The sequence below is a fragment of the Bison bison genome, unplaced genomic scaffold (assembly GCF_000754665.1).
Source record: "Bison bison bison isolate TAMUID 2011002044 unplaced genomic scaffold, Bison_UMD1.0 scf7180017864525, whole genome shotgun sequence".
Lineage (NCBI taxonomy): Eukaryota > Metazoa > Chordata > Mammalia > Artiodactyla > Bovidae > Bison > Bison bison.
In genome coordinates, this window is record NW_011495076.1 from 9,860,503 (window position 1) to 9,882,414 (window position 21,912).

Genomic DNA, 21,912 nt, shown 5'->3' on the forward strand with positions numbered 1-21,912 from the left:
CAAGGTCATGTTCTACTTTGCCTCCACACCATAGTCTAGATAAAGTTTCATTACTTAGATTCCTGGATTAAATTTATATATTTCCTAAGCCAGATTGATGTGTGTGTGTGTACTGTGTAAAAAATTACGTTTGAACTGTATCACCTGATTTCTGTGGTCTTATATACATCCGTTCTGTACTAGTTGTGTGAGGCAACAAATCAGAACATATCTTTTTAGCTGAGTTTATCGAGATACACATTCTTTACATTTTAACTAATAAATCATCTTTTTTTTCTTGTAGAAGCCCAACCTTAGTAAAAAACATACCTACCAGTTTAGGCTATGGAGCAGCTCTGAATGCCAGTTTGCAGGTAATATCATTAAATGTGGCTTCTCATTATTCCTTGTATCTGAATTTTTTGGCATGTCTTTGTATTTAGGTGGGATTGTGATTATTCTTAATAGTTGGTTTATCATCCAAGTAAGTTGTAGTACCTAGTACTATAGGAAGCACTGGTTCTAATTCCAGCTACTTTTGATGTGAAGAAGCAAGAAGGACACCCTGTGGCAAAATCTGGAACACTCGGTTTTTCTGCAAATGCTAGATTGATAGAAGCTTTTGCAAATGCATGTGGCTATGCATTAATATTTATCCAGGCTGTCATAAATGATTTCACATCATAGTGTTGGGGAACATGGTGCTTGTGGCAAAAACTTTAAAGTTTAATTATAATATATAATTTTTATGCAGAGGAGGCAAATGTCAGGACTTCTTTATTTTGAGTTAAGTTCTGGTCATTTTTAAAAAGCAGAGCAACTGCTTATATTATCTTGGGGTATTTTGCTTCATGTGAGGACGCTCTTTCATTATATAGGAAGCTGAATGAGAAAGTTTGCTGGGAGAAGAGTTGTTTCTATTTGAGTGTCACACTTAATTTCCTTGGTGTTGCTGCCACAAGTTGCCAGTTAGGAACCTTTGTCTTTCCCGTACATTTTATTGAAATGCCTTTGAAATACCTGTATCAGAATTGAAAACCAATAGAAGATAGACGTTTTAAAAATTATTTGAAAGGGCATTTCCAAAGTTGTTTTACACCCTCTTCATTTCACTAGGCTGCCTTGGCAGAGAGCAGTTTACCTTTGCTAAGTAACCCCGGGCTGATCAATAACGCCTCCAGCGGCCTGCTGCAGGCTGTCCACGAAGACCTCAATGGTTCCCTGGATCATATCGACAGCAATGGGAACAGCAGCCCAGGCTGCTCGCCTCAGCCGCACATGTAAGTGGGGCTAACAGACTCCATAAGGGGAAGAACCTATACGCCCATGCTTCTAAAATTTAGTAGTCTTCTGAAGTTTTGAATAGTGTAGAAGTAAAAAATACAAATTTAAATGAAGTTAAACTTCACCAGGTTCATGATATTAAAAAGTGTATCAGAATTGCTTTTAATACAGCTTTTAGATTCTCTCCAGTGTCCTGTAATGGCTGGACTAGCAGTCCTCTACAAATTCTTAGTGCTACTAACATTCTCTTGGGTGTATATAGAAGTGTCTAAGATAAGTCTTCATCTTATGGATCATTATCACAGTTTGGTTTGTATGGTGCAATAAGAATATTCATGATGGAATAAGTTGTCATAATTTTTACTACTATTACAGGTCTCTAAACCATTTATGAACTGTAGTCAAGATATTGCCCATTTTTATAAACCGTAAAATGCAAAGTTTAACTGTTAGCCACAGTTTACATAGAAGCTAGTAAAGTGTAACTTTTTGCCTGTCTTATAAATCAGTGTAATTACATATTCAACTTTAATTACTGGTGCGTCTGTATTGGCAAGGTTTATATGTTATATTTTATGCAAGACTACGATTCCTATTAATATTTAGCAGCTAACTATATCATTAATTACTCTAAAATCTTTCCCCTACCATCTTTTTAATGGAGCTGAGAGAGTAGATGTATTAAAAATTGATGTATTGTGGATTTCAGAAATGTGTATGACACTTGAAAAAATGCCTGGCCTTATTCAATAAGCCAAGCATATCAGTTTCTTGTTTACTAAAAAGTATGGACCTCGTTAAAACTTAGAGTTCAGGAGGGAAAATTAGAATCTGAATCCTGAGCAGTTCATTTAGTTAGGATGTATTGTAACTTAACGTCCATACTTCTGAGAGTTAAACATCATGTGCTTCTATTTTCAAGTTATTGAGGTAAGAACAGTACTTTCTCTCATTCTTATATTTTCTTCCCATATTTTTTCACTAAATATCTAGTCAGAGCCTGAAAGAGAAATACGGTCTTTCCTGGGGCCTATTTCCATTTGGCCTTTCACAGGATATTATTTTGTTGACTTTCTGGACATCTCATTTTGTTTGACATATTAACGTCTTTAAGGTTGTGTGCCTAATTGCTTTATGGCACTTTTACTCTGTCACCTCTGTGAAAAACACACGGTGAACATTAATGTATTTTATCAGGTTCCAAACCATTACTTTTTCAAAATGGAAAAATTTGTCTTTTGAAAGTGTCTTTAGATGTATTAAATAATACAAAAGAAGTAATAAAACTCGAAGTAGAAAGAACGTGAATATATGCTCTTGAGAGTAGCAGCACTCTAACATGAGGAAAGTATACAATCTGACAAAAGGTTTTATATCCCTGCTTTATCCTCTCAGCCATGCAGTGGGTAGCTTGAGACCTTTAGTTTCAGCCATTCTCCTGAGTATGCTAATACTCACTCCCTGTATAAAATGCTAAAACAATAAAACTTTAAAGAGCAAACAAGAGTTAGATCATGTTTTCTCTCTTTAAAAAATACCTATTTCAGACAAATGAAATGTATTTGTAATGAAATTGTTTAAGCTATTGATGCAACTCCTTGAGCTCCTATGTGATCTATAGGGGTTGTTGTGAATTATATGTAAAGAGTATGCAGGGAGGTGGTTTTTAAAACTTGTGCCCAATGATAAGAATATTAACATTAAAAAACTGACTGACTCAATAAAATAGTTCATTAAATGCTGTATTTTAGAACCTGAAATAATAATTGGGCTAAATCACAGCATTGATAGATTAGTAGTAGTTTTTGTTTGTCAATTGCTATTTTTGACTTTTCATTTTATTAAGTTGCACTTTAATTATAAAATATCTCAGAAAAAATAGTGTGTATAAAACAGTATATAAAAATTGAGTAATGTCCGATGTACTGCCACATTTATAATACATTTTATGCTTGTATGAATTAATGCATGCGAGAAATATTTATGTGTCTTTTCCATACAGAATCAAAGGAAAGCTTCCCTTGGCTTACTGGAAATAGATTCAGAAAAGACAAAAATTGGAGGAAGACTAAATTTTGTCTTTTCCTAAGTTGTATAAATTATAACCATATATTTAATTATCTTGCAGAATATTGGTCAGCATTCTCTCTTTGAATCTGTTTCTGCTGCTGCCATTAACATTTTGTATATTCGATGTCAAATATTATTGATGGAATGTCATTTCAATATTCTATATCTTCATCTTTATAGAGTTTTAAGATGCTTGGAAATAAAGAATGTTAAGGCATTTAATGTACATCAAAGACAAAGAAAAAGTTTTATCTAATTCTCTCATCAAAATTTGGCTGCATATAACTGAATGCACTTCAAAGTTCTTTTAAAATTAGACAGAAGTGAAAGGTTTTTTGTTTGTTTTTTACATTTCAATAGCACAGTCATATGTCCTGAAATGAAATCACGGTATGGTCCTTGTTATTGGTGAGGGGGAGGCGAGGGGTAAATTATGCTGATGCAATTGTTAGCAAGAGGCAGAGAGGCCTAGTATTTGAGCTCTGGTGATAGATTGTGGGGGTTCCAATCCCAGAGTTAGCACTTCATAGCTAAGATTTATTTCTTTCCTCAGCTTTCTCAGCTGAAAGTGAGCTAAGTCCTAATAATATGAACCTCACTGGATTCTTGAAAACGAAATGAGTGCCTGGAACATAATAAATTGTTCCTTGTGTTCCTCATAGTGCTGTGTTCAGAGTTACTGACATATTATTTCTTGTAATACTTCATTATTGCTATAGAGGAGATCATAAACAATATAAAAATATTCTGCATTTCAATGCGTTTTTTGTAGGCACTCCATAACTGTGTGGTTACTTTCCTTGATAGTCCCTCTTCTTTTGCTTCCACCTCCTCTTATAATTCATGAAGTAAGCAGATCCCATAAAGTGAAAGAATGTAAGACAGGAGTTTATGGTAGGGAGCACCTTCCTCAGAGTCAGTGAGATAAGAGATGTTTGAGCTAAGATGTAATCTGAGGTTGGAGGCAGTGAACAATTCAAATAGAAGAATATCAGCCCAGAGCAAGAACACACGATATCTGTCTGGAGAACAGTGAATACGCAGTTGACCGGAATTTGGAATATAAAAAGGGAAATAGAATTTGGAATATATGAAAGGAGACGAGATCGTTGAGTGCTTTGAAGATCAAGCTATGATGTTTGTTTTAGTCAGTATGGAGCCTGTTAATGTTATGGGCTTGAGTTTCACATAATCAGAGATGTGCTTTAGAATGAGTAATCTGAGAGTGTACTGAGTGAACCATGCCTGAATAAAACTAATGTGAGGCAGGACATTCTGAAGTTGGGAGAGATTCGAAGCAGAAAATGAATCCTTGCAGGATTCAGTATGTGACTTAAGTGCAAGACAGCCTGGGAGGGCAAGGAATCCATGACAAGACAACTGATTGAATGCTGGGGACAAAGAGGACAATTCGGGAAAATCATAGCAACTTTAAGGGCTTCCCTGGTAGCTCAGCTGGTAAGGAATCTGCCTGCCATTCAGGGAACCCAGTTCTATCCCTGACTTGGGAAGATCCGCTGGAGAAGGGAACAGCCACCCATTCCAATATTCTGGCTTGGAGAAATCCATGGTACAGTCCAAGGGGTCACAAAGAGTCAGACACAACTTAGCGCCTTTCACTTTCACTTTCATAGCAACTTTAAAAGCCCACCAAGAGAGGGCATGAGAGAACAGGCTCGAGGGGAAAAATGGTGATGAGCTCAGCTTACCAAAATGAATAAAGGAGGGGAAAGGGCCTTAGAAAAATTTAAGGTAAAATTAAACAGATAGCTGCAGCATTAGAGAACTGAGGAACTCGATAGAGACCGTTTGGTTAATGTAAATCTAACAGCACCTGTAAGTGTTTTTGTTTGTTTTTTTCCTGCTTCAACTCTAAAGATTTGTGTAGAAATGCTTGTTTAAAAATAAGACTGTTTATCACAAAATCATTTCTCACATTCTAGAGGCAGTGCTCAAACAGATAAAGACTGTTGTGTGTGTGGCATTTTAAAGTGTTGGAATTTAGCCTCTGAATACTTTCTCCATTTGAAGAAAAAGCCATTCATTGAACCACTCATGACATATCTGAGAAGATCATGGACAGTGTATAAAAGAATGGTTTAATATTTATGTAAATATCAGTTTATCATGCTTTAATTTTGCACATTCATATTACAGGGAGCCAGTTGCTTCTCTTAATTAGTCTTGTGGGGTTTTTGCTTGGAAGGAGTCACGGCATCTGTTTACACTTACCTTATCAAATCTAGGATGTGTATATTTGTAAATGTTTATCTTTCTAGGTACTATTTGAGAATGTCTTTACATATTTCGATACAGAAATTATAACATTCAATAGTGTGCTGTCAAAGGATGCTTTAGCTCATCTGGATCTACCTATAGTATTAAATAATACCTAAAATATTGATCATTAAAACATTTTTATTAAGACAATAATCAGTATCTTACTTACTGAATCCAAGAATGTAAATGTCCTTAGATTTAGGAAACAGCGAAACAAACTGTTTCTTCACTTAGTCTTTATTCAACTCCAGAATAGTAAAACATAGAGATATTCTCTAAGTTAATAGAAAAGATGTTTTGAAGCTTTACAAGAGTAGAGTAGTTATGGTTTAGTGCTTCTCATAAATTACTTTTAGAGAAAAGGGGGCCAAATTATCATCCATATTCTTCGTTTTGATACTCCATGTTTAACACCTCCTGGCTCTGTGGCTTTTTCCCTTAGACTATCCTAAATGAAGACTTTTGCCAAACAAGTGCATTTATTTTGCCTTAACTCTTTTGCCTTTCTTCTCTACTTTTTCTGCTTTTCATTGTCCTCTCTTTTCTAAATTCTACCTTTTCTTAAGGGTCTCATCCTAGTTTTCCAGGAGGCTTTCCCAAGTAATTTTGCAGTCAGGACCTACACTCATCTCCATGTTTCTGAAGAACTTGTTATGTGTACCAGCATTTGTAACTAGCATAGTGTGTGTGTGTGTGTGTGTGTGTGTGATTGTGCACATGCTCATGTGTTCTTGCACACATACATGCTCATTTTACAGTTATCTCTCACTTAATGGAAGATCCCTTAAGGACAGAGACTATGTTTTAGATATATTATAGTATATGAAACCCCTAAGACATTATACCAAACAAAGTAAGCACTCAGTAACCATGTGATACTGATTATAAAGAATAAAATGGGAGGTGACAGTTACTTAAAATGGTTTGATTTCAAGAAGTAATCCCTCCAAAATACAATCCAGGATTCTCTTAAAACTCTGAAGAAGAATAAGAAGAAGAAATTTCAGAAGATGAGATAATTGAATAGAATATTAAGAGTTTTTTTTGAAATGTTGACAGTACATTTATGATTTTTTAAAAATGTTATTTAGTTAATAGGTATTTTAAAACTGTCCAAAGTTAGGGGAATAGAAAGGGGCAGGTCTTCACTGCATTTGTAATTATCCTCCTAGCCCTTGTTAAATTTTATCTTGTGGAGGGTGAAATGAAAAAGAAAACAAAAATTGTTGAGATTAATACAGTATTAATCAGATGAATGTTCAAGAGAATTTTAGCAGAAAGTAAGACTGGTTAAAGCCAGGTGGAATATTATAGATTTTACCTAATAATTTTTTGAAACTTGTTTTTTTCACTCTTTTCGATTAACTAGAGTTCTAAAATTTATTTTCTACTGCTATTGTAAGAGTTCTAGAGCCATCATGGTCTAAACAAATGTAAAAGACACTTCCAATAAGAATATGAATATCTTTACAATTTATAATATCTTTCCTTCTGCACTTCAGTGCCAATATTCCCTGATTACCTGACTTTCCGGAGTTTTATAGATTATTGGCTTTCCTGGTGGCTCAGATAGTAAAGAATCTGCCTGCAATGCAGGAGACCCATATTTGATCCCTGAATTGGGATGATCCCCTGGAGAAAGGAATGGCTACACATTCCAGTAGTATTGCCTGGAGAAATCCATGGATAGAGGAACCTGGTGGGCTACAGTCCATAGGGTCACAAAGTCAGACACAACTGAGGGACTAACACTTTCACTTTTTCCTATTTTATATCAGTGTTTGCCTCTCATAAAAACTACATGAAGAGTTAAGATTGATGCTGTGTTCAGGCAGAAATAATTTGAACTTACTTTCTTCTCCCTTGTGTTAGACTTAAATGAATGAAAAGAGAAGAAAACATTTGGAGTAGACCTGGAAGGTGAACTCACACTGATAGAATCAATCCATTTCCTGTGTCCTTCCAAACCTGAAGCCAAGAGAAATTTAATGATGTACCCTCCATACTTAGTTCAAGTCAGTTTTTTCTTTTTTATTAAGCAATTGTTTCTCCTCACTCTCAATAAGTTGGCTCAGATTTGCCTTTTCTTTCTCTTGTAAAAATGTTAAATGAAGTTCCCATTTTTATGTTTTCAAATTTTGTTTCTAGAGATCAAAACGAATGTACTTTCTGAGCTGGTTTTGTGTGGAGGGCTCTATGCATAAAGCCTTCCATTGTCATGCAGTTCCCCTTTCTGATTATTAGAGTCTCCTACTGTTGAGTTTTCAGATCATTTCTTATGTGTCATTCTTGAATCCTCTTAGCCTCCATGACATTTCAAAGTTCTATCTGTTAATAGTCTATATTAGTTGCAGGTGATTATTATTGTCTCCCTCTTATTAAAGCAAATATTTGAGGTTGCAAGTTAATGATCTTCAGTATAGATTTCTGTATAGAATGTTAATATGGCTCTTATAAGACTAGAAAATAATTTTGTTGTGTTCTTCGAAGCCAGAACCTCACTCAGGGTAAGGGAATCAAAGGCCACAGCATTCACACAAAAGTATTTTAGTATTATTCCAGGACTTCAATGGAGACCACATCAGTCATTTTATTAACATGTTGAATGCAGATTCTACATACCCCAGAACTTTCTATGCATTACATGTCCCAGTTAGTCATCTTTACAACATCCTCTGCTTCTTGAGAACCTCAGTTCATTGTATAACTCCAATGATAAACTCCAGCCTCTCCTAGCAATAATACTTTGCAACCAAAGACAGCTAAAAGGGACACTGCTAGATGCCAATTATGTAGAACAGTGTTGAAAATCTAATATAAGCTGTGAATTGTCTTGAAACATAATGAAAAAGTTCAAGTATATAATATTACCTTTCTTCCTTCTATTATCTGTGGCTGCCTTAAAATTTAAATTACTATTTGTAGGCATATGTAGAATTTGCAGATCCTACACCTTTGGTTGGTGGTATTTTATATAAAATCCCTACAGATCTTAGATCTCTCTGTGGATAAAAGCGTTTAAAATTGGAGTGGCTCTGTATATCAGAGGAAAGCAATTGAAAGTGACTTGAACAAGTGAAATACTCATTGTTTTTCATACCTGTTAAGTCTGTACTAGTTTTGCTGATATTTTGAATTTGCATTAAGAACCTCTAAACATAAAAGCATTTTTTCCTTTACATATGTTTTCACAAATGTTTTAATTCATACTTTTTCAGTCATCTTTAATTTTCTTCCTAACATTTCTGGGCCTTATAATTTTCATTCTGTTTTAATTCTTTTTTTTATTTAATCTCTAAACTTTTTTTTTTATTAACTTTGCTAGTTAGCTTTGAGATCTCTTTCCAAAGTGATTGTACAGAACTTATGACTATGCCAGCTCTTTATCATCTCTCTCTCTTTTTTTTTAAGCATTACAAGTATGGCTCAGTAACTGCTGTTCTTTTTTACATTATTCTAGTCCCCATATGTGGCACTTACAACTCATTCTAGTTCCTCCTAATAAAAAGATCCTCCCATAGATACAGTGCCTTCAGCTAAAAAGTGCTGTATCCCCACCGTGCCAATTGTGGAAATTTGTGGGTTCCTATAGGGTTTTAAAGGATTTTTATAGAACTATACAGATGGTATCTGACATTTGTGGTATGAATCCCTACAATTTAGGCAAAGAGTGTCAAAAAATTTTTAGCTGACAGTATTGCAGCTTACTGCTTCTGCTTTATGTCTAAAGAAGACACTTTGTTAGAAAGTACATCTTCGTTTGCACTAACACTGAGCCTTAGAAATTTCATTTTGCTAAGGGTCAAAAAGTAATTGACTGAATTGTTTAAAAATGACAATTATTATTCAGTATTAAATTTTTCCCTTCTAGCACCAGGGAAGAATGAAGGGTTTCATATACCCATATGGTATTTTAACTTCAGCTTTTACATAGGGATTAGGGAAGTGGATGTCTTTGGGTGACTATCGGTATTTTATGACTAAAGAATTTGTTATGTAAAGTTGACTATCATTTCAAAATATTACTTATTGTGAAGATAATTTACATAAGATATTGTTTTAATATATGTTAAAATTATATGCATTTTAACTACTTTGGGAGAATTTTAAATTTACCTTTCAGATAAGTACAACATTGTATTTAAAAACTTTGACACCAATAAAACATAGTATAAACCTCTACCTCAGGGTTCCTAAATCCCATAAGCAGTTTCTATGAGTAGGATAGAATTAACAATTTATATAAGCAACCGATGCCCAGATGATTTCACATAACTAGTGGAAGCTAACATTCTTCAGTGTGCTTACCATAATCTTAATGTTTGAGGACTCAAAATGGTGTAACATCAGCAGAGCATGTAAAAGGCAGGAGCAGAAATAATCCTTGGTCACATAATGTTATCTTACTCTTGATAAATTTGCATTTTAAACATTAAATCTCAGGTCCCTTTTATTAATTAGCAGGTCAGAGAAAGACATAATTTACTAGATTTGTAATAAAAGATAAATATTGTTTTTACTCCCTCTTCCATTCTCATGCTAAGAACTAACAGAACATAGCTAAGCACAGTTTGGAGGAAACTAAACATTGAGTCAGTCCTACAGTTTAATTTAAGCAAAAGAATAGCTCCAGCAAAGCAACAGTCTCAGAGATGAGATAGACCTAATCACACAAACCATATGTAATCCTAGGGAAGATATCTGTCAAGATATCCAAGAAACAGCTTTGCCAGGAGCGAGCAGTGGATGGGCAGCATCCCATCAGGGTAGCTTGGCAGAGGAACCAACAGTCCAGGAAAAATGTATGAGCTATGTCAGGGAGGACTGGCCAGAGCTGTAGTGCACATCCAGGACTTTGAAGTCCTGATCTTCAAGGAACCAGAACCCACATTATCAAAGAGGAATTAGAGAGAAATAGGAGCATATACTTTGTGTACCATATACTCATCCTGACATTTCTGACTGAAACTTGGTCCAAGGAACAAGGCAAAAACAGTTTTTAGATAAATGTTCAAAGGACTTATGAAGCAGCATCAAAGCTGACTTAATGGTCAAATGATAAGATATAATTTAAATTTTCTTTTATTTCTCTGGCCAGCACATTAGAAATATAAAGGTCCTTTAGACCTATACTTGAATGTTTATTTTTTTTTAATATAAATTTATTTATTTTAATTGGAGGCTAATTATTTTACTTGAATGCTTATTGAAAGCTGCCACTTATGAGACACAAAATGGAAGGATACGAGTTGCATCTCAATGGGCAACTATTTTGATTCTGAGATTAGATGTGATATACTTGCTCTCCTCAATGATCAAAGTAACTACATTTGTATTTTCATTTTATTACAGCTGTTCTGATCACATCCATTACTCTTATAAATCACATAACATGGTAAATCTTAAAGAATTTAGTTGTGTTTTTTAATCATCACTACAGCAAAACTATCTGAACTCATTTGGGAATGAGCCTCCAAATCATATAAAATCCAGTTTCTTTAAACAGTGTTGCATAAATTTTAACAAATTACAGTAAAATATTGAAGGTAAAGGGAAGAAATCTTAGGGAAATTTCATATACATATATATATATACATTTGATTTATAAAATTATGTTTCATTAACCTTAATCTGCCTTTTTATTATATTTCTTAGAACTTCTATTGACTTAAAATGGAACTTTGGAACTCTACCTTGGGGTCAAATCTTTTGGGATGTAGAATAGAATTATAAACTGCATCCTAAGTATGGCAATATAGCTTATGAGAGAAAATGTTATTACGTTTATAAGAAAACAACACTCCTTTGCAATCTAACACTAAATGGCAATATAGAATATGGGAGTTATAAGATTTATTAAATATATTAGTATTAACATTGTATTCTGACTTCAAGATGAAAATTAAAATTTCTTTAGCTGTTTATCCTTAGCCATAGTGAAAAGACATGAGAAATTTGGTAGGGCATTTTCTAATTATATTCCGAATAAAGCAAACTAAACAAGATATATATGGAAAAGGAAATCACTTGTTCACTCCAATTTTTCTATCCTCTTTTAATGGCAGTACATTTCTGAGAGGAGGAATATTTTCATTTTCATCCAGAAATAAGCAGGATTTTTATTTGTTGAACCAGGATGAGGTTTGGGTACTGTTCTAATGGCAACTATGTGCAAACATCCAAATAAAAGGAAAGTCAGTTATTTCAATATAAAAATGTTTAATGTTATTTAAAGAGAAAACAGTCCTGAAAAATAATAAAATTGGAAAAATATTAAGTCATGGTAGTAAAGATCTAAAATAAGAGCTAATTTATCATTTCTAGTTGTTTTTAATTATCCGATCTTCTTATTCACTTCTGTACATAAGAGAATTAAATCTTTCTCTAATGTGTGCTTCAATTTGGAATTTAAAAGTCTAGATTTTAGTACAGGATATCAGGATTATTATATCAGAAGAATAAAACCAAAAGCCTAGATAACCACGATGGGTGTGGTCACTCAGAGCCAGAAACCCTGGTCTGTGAAGTCAAGTGGGCCTTAGGAAACATTAGTAAGAACAAAGCTAGTTGAGGTGATGGAATTCCAGCTGAGATATTTCAAGTCTTAAAAGATGATGCCGTTAAAGTGCTGCACTCAGTATGTCAGCAAATTTGGAAAACTCAGCAGTGGCCACAGGACTGGAAAGGTCAGTTTTCATTCCTGTCCCAAAGATGGGCAAGGCCAAAGAATGTTCAAACTGCCCTCCAATTGCACTAATTGGATGCTAAACATGCTAGTTAAGGTAATGCTGAAAAGCCTTCAAGCTAGGCTTTGGCAGTTATGTGAACCAAGAACTTCCAGATGTACAAACTGGGTTTATAAAAGGCAGAGGAACCAGAGATCAGATTTCCAACATTTGTTGAATCATAGAGAAATCAAGGGAACTCCAGAGTAAATCTAATTTTGCTTCCTTGACTATGAGAAAGCCTTTGACTCTGTGGATCACAACAAACTGTGAAAAGTTCTTAAAGAGATGGGAATACCAGACCACCTTGTCTGTCCCCTGAGAAATCTATATGTCAAGAAACAACAGTTGGAACTGGACATACAATAACTGACTGGTTCAAAATTGAGGAAGGAGTATGAAAAGACTGTGTATTGTCACCCTACTTATTTGACTTATATACAGAGAACATTGTGCAAAATGCTGGGCTGGATAAATCACAAGGTGGAATCAAGATTGCCGGGAGAAATATCAACAACCTCAGATATGTAGATGATCCCACTCTAATGGCAGACAGCAATGAGGAACTAAAGAGCCTCTTGATAAGGGGGAAGGAGAGTGAAAAAACTGGTTTGAAACTCAACATTCAGAAAACTAAGATCATGGCATCTGGTTCCATCACTTCATGGGGAATAGAAGGGGAAAAGTGGAAGCAATGATGGATTTTATTTTCTTGGGCTCCAAAATCACTACAGATAGTGATTGCAGCCATGAAAGTATAAAATGCTTGCTCCTTGGAAGGAAAGCTATGACAAAACTAGACAGTGTATTAAAAAGCAAAGACATCACTTTCCCATCAAAAGTCCATACACTGAAAGCTTTATTTTTCCAGTAGTCATGTATAGAAATGAGACTTGGACCATAAAGAAGGCTGAGCACTGAAAAACTGTTTTTTTCTTATTGTGGTGCTGGAGAAGACTCTTGAGAGTCCCCTGAACTGCAGGGAGATCAAACCAGTCAATCCTAAAGGAAATCGACCCCAAATATTCACTGAAAGGACTGATGCTAAAGCTGAATTTCCAATACATTGGCCACTTGGTACAAAAGAGACAACTCACTGGAAAAGACCCTGATGGTGGGAAAGAGTGAAGGTGAAAGGAGAAGGAGCTGCAGAGGATGAGATGGTTAGATAGCATCACCAACTCAAAGGACATGAATTTGAGTAAACTCCGGGAGATAGTAAAGGAAAGGGGAGCCTGGCATGCTGGCAGTCTATGAGGTCACGAAGCGTCAGACACAACTTAGCAACTGAACAACAAGTATTTTCTTTATGACTGTATAAATAATTTTAGTTATTTAATTACTCATGTTAGCCTAAGATCAACTCTCATTTTAAAAAGTACTTCCAAAACATTTTCTTTAAAAAGAAAGCTTTTCCATTTAAAACTTTAGTTACATTTATTAGCTTATTTCTGTGATATGTTAAACTAAAATACTTTCTAAATAAAACATTATTCTAGAAGTTGCAAACATTTAAGAAACATGAATTGTTTCTCATTTCAACTTGACGTTATTCTAATGGAGATAACTAAACTTGCCATTTTTATAAATCTACCATTAAATTCCAAATATAATTAGATAATTTCCTTGTACATATACTAGAAGGAAAGTAAAATTGAATTTCCACAATCTCCATTTTTCATATGCTTTCTAAATGAGATCAGTTATTTCACCAGTTTCCCTGTGAAACTTCTTTTTTGGGAAAAAAAAAATGACTTCCTAAAAATGTTTTATTTGGGGGCTTCCCTTGTGGCTCAGACGGTAAGGTGTCTGCCTACAGTGCGGGAGGCCCGGGTTCAATCCCTGGGTCGGGAAGATCCTCTGGAGAAGGAAATGGCAACCCGCTCCAGTACTCTTGCCTGGAAAATCCCATGGACAGAGGAACTCAGTAGGCTACAGTCCATGGGGTCGCAAAGAGTCAGACACAACTGAGCAATTTCACTTCCCTTCACTTCTAGTAACTCATTGGTAAGGAATCTGCCTGCCAGTGCAGGAGACATGGGTTTGATCCCTGATCTGGGAAGATCCCACATGTCATGGAGCAGCTAAGCCTGTGCGTGGCAACTTTGAGCCTGTACGCTCAAGCTGGGAAGCGACAACCACTGAGCCCATGGTGAAGCAACTACTGAATGCTGCACACCCTAGAGCCCGTGCTCCACAACAATAAGGCCTCCACAGTGAGCCCTCATACAGCAACTAGAGAGTAGCTCCTACTCTATGCAACTAGAGAAAAGCACTCTCAGCAACAAAGTCCCAGCACAGACAAAAATGCATAAATAAATAAAGTTTTATTTGCAGTGGTTATATCTTCCAAGATATTGTTGTTTTTAGTTGCTAAGTCATGTCTGACTCTTCTGCAACCCTGTGAACTGTAGCCCACCAGGCTCCTCTGTTCTTGAGATTTCCCAGTCAAGAACACTGGAGTGGATTACCATTTCCTTCTCCAGGGAATCTTCCTGACCCAGGGATTGATCCTGTGCTCTGCTGGGCTTAGTTGCTCAGTCATGTCCAACTGTTGGCAACTCCATGGACTGTAGCCCGCCATGTTCCTCTGTCCATGGGGATTCTCCAGGCAAGAATAATGGAGTGGGTTTCCAGGCCCTCCTCCAAGGGATCTTCCCAACCCAGGGATTGAACCCAGGTCTCCCGCATTGTAGGTACATTCTTCACCATTTGACCCACCAGGGAAGCCTTGGATTGATCCTATGTATCCTGTGTTGCAGGCAAGCAGACTGTATAAGCCACCAGAAAAGCCATCTTGTAAGATAACTACTCAAAAATAACAAAGAAAACCAAAAACTGAGCCTCATGAAACTAAATCTTCCATTTTAATAAAGGGATCTGTGTTTATAGTTTGGAATCCATTTTACATTTTCAAAACAATATTTATGTAGTAAGCATGAAGCTTTTGCCATTAGCAAATTTGAACATATTGAATAAAAATTTATTCAAACACATGAAATTATAAAATGTTAATCATACACATTGATTTTTAAATGCTTATAGTGATTATCATTATTTATTCAACAATTTTGTGTCAAGTACTGAATAGACATTCTAGATAGTTAAAAGGAAATTTCATCTTCTCTATTTCCTTTTAACTACAAAATTTTTGATGCTATTTTTTAGGTAAAAAACCTATGCAAGTCAATGGAAGTGTTCAGTTCAGTTCAGTCGCTCAGTCGTGTCCAACTCTTTGCAACCCCATGAATCGCAGCACGCCAGGCCTCCCTGTCCATCAGCAACTCCCGGAGTTCACTCAGACTCACGGCCATTGAGTCAGTGATGCCATCCAGCCATCTCATCCTCCGTCGTCCCCTTTTCCTCCTGCCCCCAATCCCTCCCAGCATCAGAGTCTTTTCCAATGAGTCAACTCTTCGCATGAGGTGACCAAAGTACTGGAGTTTCAGCTTTAGCATCATTCCTTCCAAAGAAATCCCAGGGCTGATCTCCTTCAGAATGGACTGGTTGGATCTATAGCAATACTCAGTCTGTTCTGATATTTTTAAGTGCTATTAATCAATAATTAAGATATAACGATATATAAGAAATAAAGGAGAATTTGTATGATTGTAAACATTTTCTTTTAGAGTTAATCAATATATCACATGTAGGTTAAAGGTAAATTAAGTAGAAGTATCAAGAAAGGATTCCCTGGTAGCTCAGACGGTGAAGATTCTGCCCGCAATGTGGGAGAACCGAGTTCAATCCCTGGGTTGGGAAGATCCCCTGGAGAAGGAAATGGCAACCCACCTCAGTATTCTTGCCTGGAAAATCCCATGGACAGAGGAGCCTGGTGGGCTTCACTCCATAGGGTCACAAAGAGTCGGACACGACTGAGCAACTTCACTTTCACTTTCTTTCAACTGTCAAGAAACTTAAAAGTCAAGAACTTGAACAAATTGGTATAGAACAGGACATAGATGTGTGATTTAGGGCTACAAGTATTTGCAAACATTCAGTATATTTCTCAGAGGACTTTATGTAAAAATTCATTTTACTAGGTAAAGGTTACCATATTGGGCCAAGTAAAATTATGTTCCATAGTAAAACTGAAGGATGAAGCCCTTAATTCTATTTCTGAGGATACTGTTTGAGTATTATCCAGGGAATAACATTTTTTATAGTAATGATCTGCAGTTAGTAATAAAAGCATGTTCTGTCTTTCAGGTATGCTAGGGCAGGGAAAAAGAATAAGAATTGCTCATAGGATTTGTTTAAAGATGTATCATATCTCTTTGTAAAAAGATATTGATTACCCTTTTTCAATAGGCATACATTATTTAATGTATTAAGATTTTTCTCAAACAACTAGGATTATCTGAAGAAAAGACTTAAGTGGATTTCCTAAAATGAATACAGCACATAAAAACAACTTTACCTAGTCTTACCTTTAGTCTTGACTTGTGTTTGGTAAAATTGACTTAACATTGCCTAAAATTTGTGCATGTTATACAGATGAGCCAGCAATTGTAAGTTTTTCTTCACAGCATTTGTTGACATCTGTTATAACATTTAAGACTTAAAATTTCCATCATTAGTTTCATAGTATTAAGAGATACTGTAAGGCCCAGTCAAATTTACATTGTCACTGAATTTCTCATAAGTGATAACATGGTATAAGTATTTAAATCATTACATTTTACACTATCTAAATAAATATCACTGTGATTCTACAGTCTAATATCTATTGTCTTAAACATGTTTTAAACATAGTTTCAAAGAACTTTATTCATAGTGCTTTTTTATTTCAAGGAAAAAAAACGAACAGTTCATAAGGTCTTTTACTTAAGCTTAAATAAAAAATGAGGACAATTTACATCCTTCTAGAGAATATACAGTGTTAACTCAATCTAAAATGGTAAATTCTTCCATTATAGTTTGACTCTGCTGTAGGATGGTGGCAACAATAACATTTCTTCTGCCCTTCCTTGGTGCCTTGGGTACTTATAAATTTCACAACCAGAAGACCAACACTTCTTTAGGAAACACAGAAGTCTATTAATGTAGCTATTCCTCTCTCTGTGTTTTTGGTATGTACTATTATGGCAGTGGGCTGTAACACTGAGCAATTAAACTGCCATGTAAAAATCAACTGCTACTTTGCATTTCCTTATAATAGCGGCTTGAAAGAAACAGAGATGAGTTTCATTCATTCAAGTTCAATAAGCGTTTATTGAGCACCTATTATGAGCAACATATTCTGTTGAAACTGGCAGATGATCTGTAATCTCCAGAGAGCTAGAACTCTAATTGAGAGATGGACATGTGCATAGATAATGAGAGAGTCCAAGTAAAGGAAGAAAATGAGTGATAACCAAATTGCAAACCCAGACTTGAGTACATATGCACATGGAGAATCGTAGAAGTCTTCATGGAGGGTATAGCTTTGGGTGATGCTTCATATGAAATAGATTTTTAGGTTGGACTTTATGAAGTTATTGATATTTGACTATTTTTTGCCTACAGAAATATCAGTCTTGAGCTTTTCAACCTAGCATTAAGCAGAGATGAGGAAAGAGAAAATAGATACAAATGATTGAGGATGAGCAAAGGTGACTAAGGATTAAAGCATGAATCTCATTCAGAGAATAGATCATTCTTTTGTCTAATCATAGGTAATCTGCCTAGAGAGGAACACACCTGCAGGATGGGACTGGACAGGGATTTGGGAGATGTGTCCTAGAGTTCATTAATCTCCAAGCTGATAATAGGGTTGGGGCATTGAAAAGTGCACCAATTATTTGGAGGTCCTTAGCATGATCCTTGGTGGGCTGCTGTCTATGGGGTCGCACAGAGTCGGACACAACTGAAGCGACTTAGCAGCAGCAGCAGCAGCAGCAGCAGCATGATCCTTGAGGTACATGTTACCTACTTTTTACCTCTTTTCTTCTTTGCTACTCACCTCTGAAAATACTGTATTTTTAACTTGAGAACGTGTCCACACTTTATGCTATTATCCTTCAATATCCAGTTTTAAGGTATATTTTTCTTTAAGATGACATAGACTAAAAATTTTAAATAAGTACAATTTCCAGAGATTAAGTATCAGCAGACTTTATGAGTCTGGCAAGTGCTAGTGGTTAAGCATAATGAGGACTGTAGAGAAATTTGTTTTAGTATATTCCCATCTTCTCCTTTCTGATATCCAAGAATTCTGGGATGCACTTTTCCTCTTTCTCGAGCAGTTAAAACAACAAATATAAAGATTTGTCAAAGTTAACTATGAGTTATGAATAGTCATCATCTATTTTAACTTTTAGAATTTTTTGACAGAGGTTTAGGCTCTTCTGTCTTCTTGGTAGGGCTTTCCAGGTGGCTCCGTGGTAAAGAATTTGCCTGCCAAGCAGGAGACACAGGAAACGTGGCCTTGATCCCTGGGTGGAGAAAGAAGATCCCCTGAAGGAGGAAATGCCACCCCACTCCGGTATCCCTGCCTGGGAAGTCCCATGTAGGGAGGAGCCTGGCAGGCTCCAGCCCATGGGGTTGCAAAAGAGGTGGACATGACTTGGTGACTAAACAGCAACACTATTCTTGGTAGTGTATAAAGGGAACTGTTTCACATACGGGTAAATTTAAAATCAATACAGACAAGACTGTTTCGTCCATAGCTGATAGCCTAAATTCTTCACTTCTCTCCACATTTTCTAATCCTTCTACCTTAGTCCTGACCATCATGACCTTAATTATACTGTTGTAGTTATAGTAGGCTCCTGGGCTTCCCAGGTGGCGCTAGTGGTAAAGAACCCGCCAGCCAATGCAGGAGACATAAAAGATACCAGTTTGATGCCTGGGTTGGGAAGATCCCCTGGAGGAGGGCATGGCAACCCATCCAGTAATCTTGCCTGGAAAATCTCATGGACAGAGGAGACTGGTGAACTATAGTCCATATGGTTGCAAAGAGTCTGACACCACTGAAGTGACTTAACACACACACAGTAGGCTCCTAACTAGTCACCTTAGCTCCAATGGCCTACATTCAATCTACCCTTTGCAAATTAATCCTCCTAAATTCTGTCTTTTCACTGCCATGCTCAAAAAACATCAGTACCCCTTCAGCTGGCAAAGAATAAATTTTAAACTCCACAAATGCAACTCAAGGGCTCTTCGCCATCTGACCTTATTCTACTTTCTAACATATTTATTTATTACCAACTCTCTGTTCTTCATGGCCTCATACCCACTCTTAGGGTTCCCACAACACATCTACAGTATAAGTGTCAGTATTAGTCACTCAGTCATGTCCAACTCTTTACGACCCCATAGACTGTAGCCTGCCAGGCTCCTCTGTCTGAGGGATTTCCTAGGCAAGATTACTGGAATGGGTAGCCATTCCCTTCTCCAGGGGATCTTCCCCACCTGGCTATCAAACCTGGGTCTCCTGCGTTACAGGCAGATTCTTTACCATCTGAGCCACCAGGGAAACACATGTAAAATTCTCTGTTTTTCCCATTTCTACTCAGAATGCACTTTTCCTCAATTCTGCATACTGGATATTTTAAAATATTTTAAAGTCTACCTGAAGTGACACATTTTTCCATCATAGATCATTGACTGATTGCATTGCCAGAATTTATCTCCACTCTTTCATAATACTTTGTATGTATAGTATAGATCACACTCTGCTTAGTATCAAAGTTACTTATGTGTATGTCTTACTTTCTCTATTAGACTAAAAACTCTACAAGAACAGGAACCTTTGTCCATATCAGCCCCTAAATCTGTGTGTGTGTTAGTCGCTCAGTCCAACTCTTTGCAACCCCATGGACTGTAGCTCTCCAGGCTTCTCTGTCCATGGAATTCTCCAGGCAAGAATACTGGAGTGGATTGCCATTCCCTTCTCCAGGGGATCTTCCCAGCCCAGGGATCGAACCCAAGTCTCCCACGTTGCAGGCAGATTCTTTACTGTCTGAGCCACCAGGGAAGCCCTGGATCCATAGCTTGCAAATAATGTTTATTGAGTTGATTGTTTCACTTCTAACAGGAAGTGGGGTTCATCCTTCTAGAAGTACTTCCATTTCAGTTATTGGTGGTCAACCTCTCTGTCAGGAAATAATAACAGACTTTATATCTCTTCATCACTAAATACTTTCCCTCCAATTATCTAAGGAGGTTTCAAATAGCTTTCTGATTCTCCCAAATGTAAATTATGTCAAATTGTTCAGTCGCTCAGTCGTGTCCAACTCTAATGCGACCCTAAGGACTGCAGCACACCAGGCTTCGCTGTCCTTCACCATCTCCCAGAACTTGCTCAAACTCATGTCCATCGAGTCAGTGATGCCATCCAACCATCTCATCCTTGTCATCCCCTTCTTCGCCTACCTTCAATCTTTCCCAGCATCAGGGTCTTTTCCAATGAGTTGGCTCTTGGCATCATGTGGCCAAAGTATTGGAGCCTCAGCCTCGACATCAGTCCCTCTGATGAATATTCAGAATTGATTTCCTTTAGGATTGACTGATTTGATCTCCTTGCAGTCCAAGGGACTCTCAAGAGTCTTTTCCAACACCTCAGTTCAAAAGCATCAATTCTTAAGCACTCAGCCTTCTTTGTGGTCCAACTCCCACATCCATACATGACTACTGTGTCAAATTAGGAGGTTGACTGTTTCTTCTTAAAGCAAGTAATTTAAATCATTGCTTTTCTGTAGTAAACTGTAGGTAGTGGACTTGGAATAGTTGAATTGGAAATCTTGTGTTTTGTGGACAGAACAGTTTTTAAACTGTTCACAATGAATTCCTCGATTCCAGTTTAAATGAATGCTCATTATCTACCAAACGGGTAATTTGCTTTAAAATCAAAGATGAAGTTACTTCAAAATCTGCTTAAGGAATAGGACATATTTTATAAGGCTTAGAAGAACTACTAAAGTCACTATCCAGGTAAGTGTGTCTACCTGATGTCTGTGCCCTTCTGTGCCAGAAATTTGTACTCTTCTCTGATAACCTAAATGCCAGGTACGTATTATGTACCAAATGAAGACTATAAAGAGCAGTGGAGATTATCCAATCCAGACTTCCTAGACTCTTGCCTTAAGATATATTAAAAATAAGTCTATTTATTATCCTTTATTCAAGATCTCACAAATGAGATAATAAAAAGCCAATTATTCTACTGGTTGTTTTCTTTTTGTTCATAAGTTAAAAAAAAAAAGTCCTCAGTTTCCAATGTAATCATCTGTCTTACTCCTAGAAACAACGGATTCTATTTGTTCAAAGTGGCTTTGCCTTTACTTATTATTAAGGGCTGTATTAAGGACCACAGCTTAATCTATAAGATACCTCAGAATCATAACTGACGGGAGTCATGCATAAATTTCCAGTTGGGAAGGAAAAATGGCATGATGGATATCCAAGCCATCCAGAATAGATCTTTTTCAGACCCAGAAAGAGTTTTATTACTGGGCTAGATGGTAAGAATTTCTCGTTTGTCCATCTGAACTTATCTTTCTTTACTGTCTTTAATGAATTCCATTAGGAATATATATATTCCTTGGGATTGTGCTTACAGGCACATAATCTCTCCCAGCTGTTAACT

General features: G+C 36.4%; 1 protein-coding gene across 1 annotated transcript in view; it reads left to right on the forward strand.

Moving 5' to 3' along the window:
* Window positions 1-21,912, forward strand: part of FOXP2 (forkhead box P2) — a 656,652-nt gene that overhangs the window by 621,570 nt on the left and 13,170 nt on the right. Inside the window, exons 20-21 of the mRNA XM_010831196.1 lie at window positions 284-353; window positions 1,096-1,259. Coding sequence (XP_010829498.1) covers window positions 284-353; window positions 1,096-1,259 — 234 coding nt within the window. The remainder of the gene's footprint in view (window positions 1-283; window positions 354-1,095; window positions 1,260-21,912) is intronic.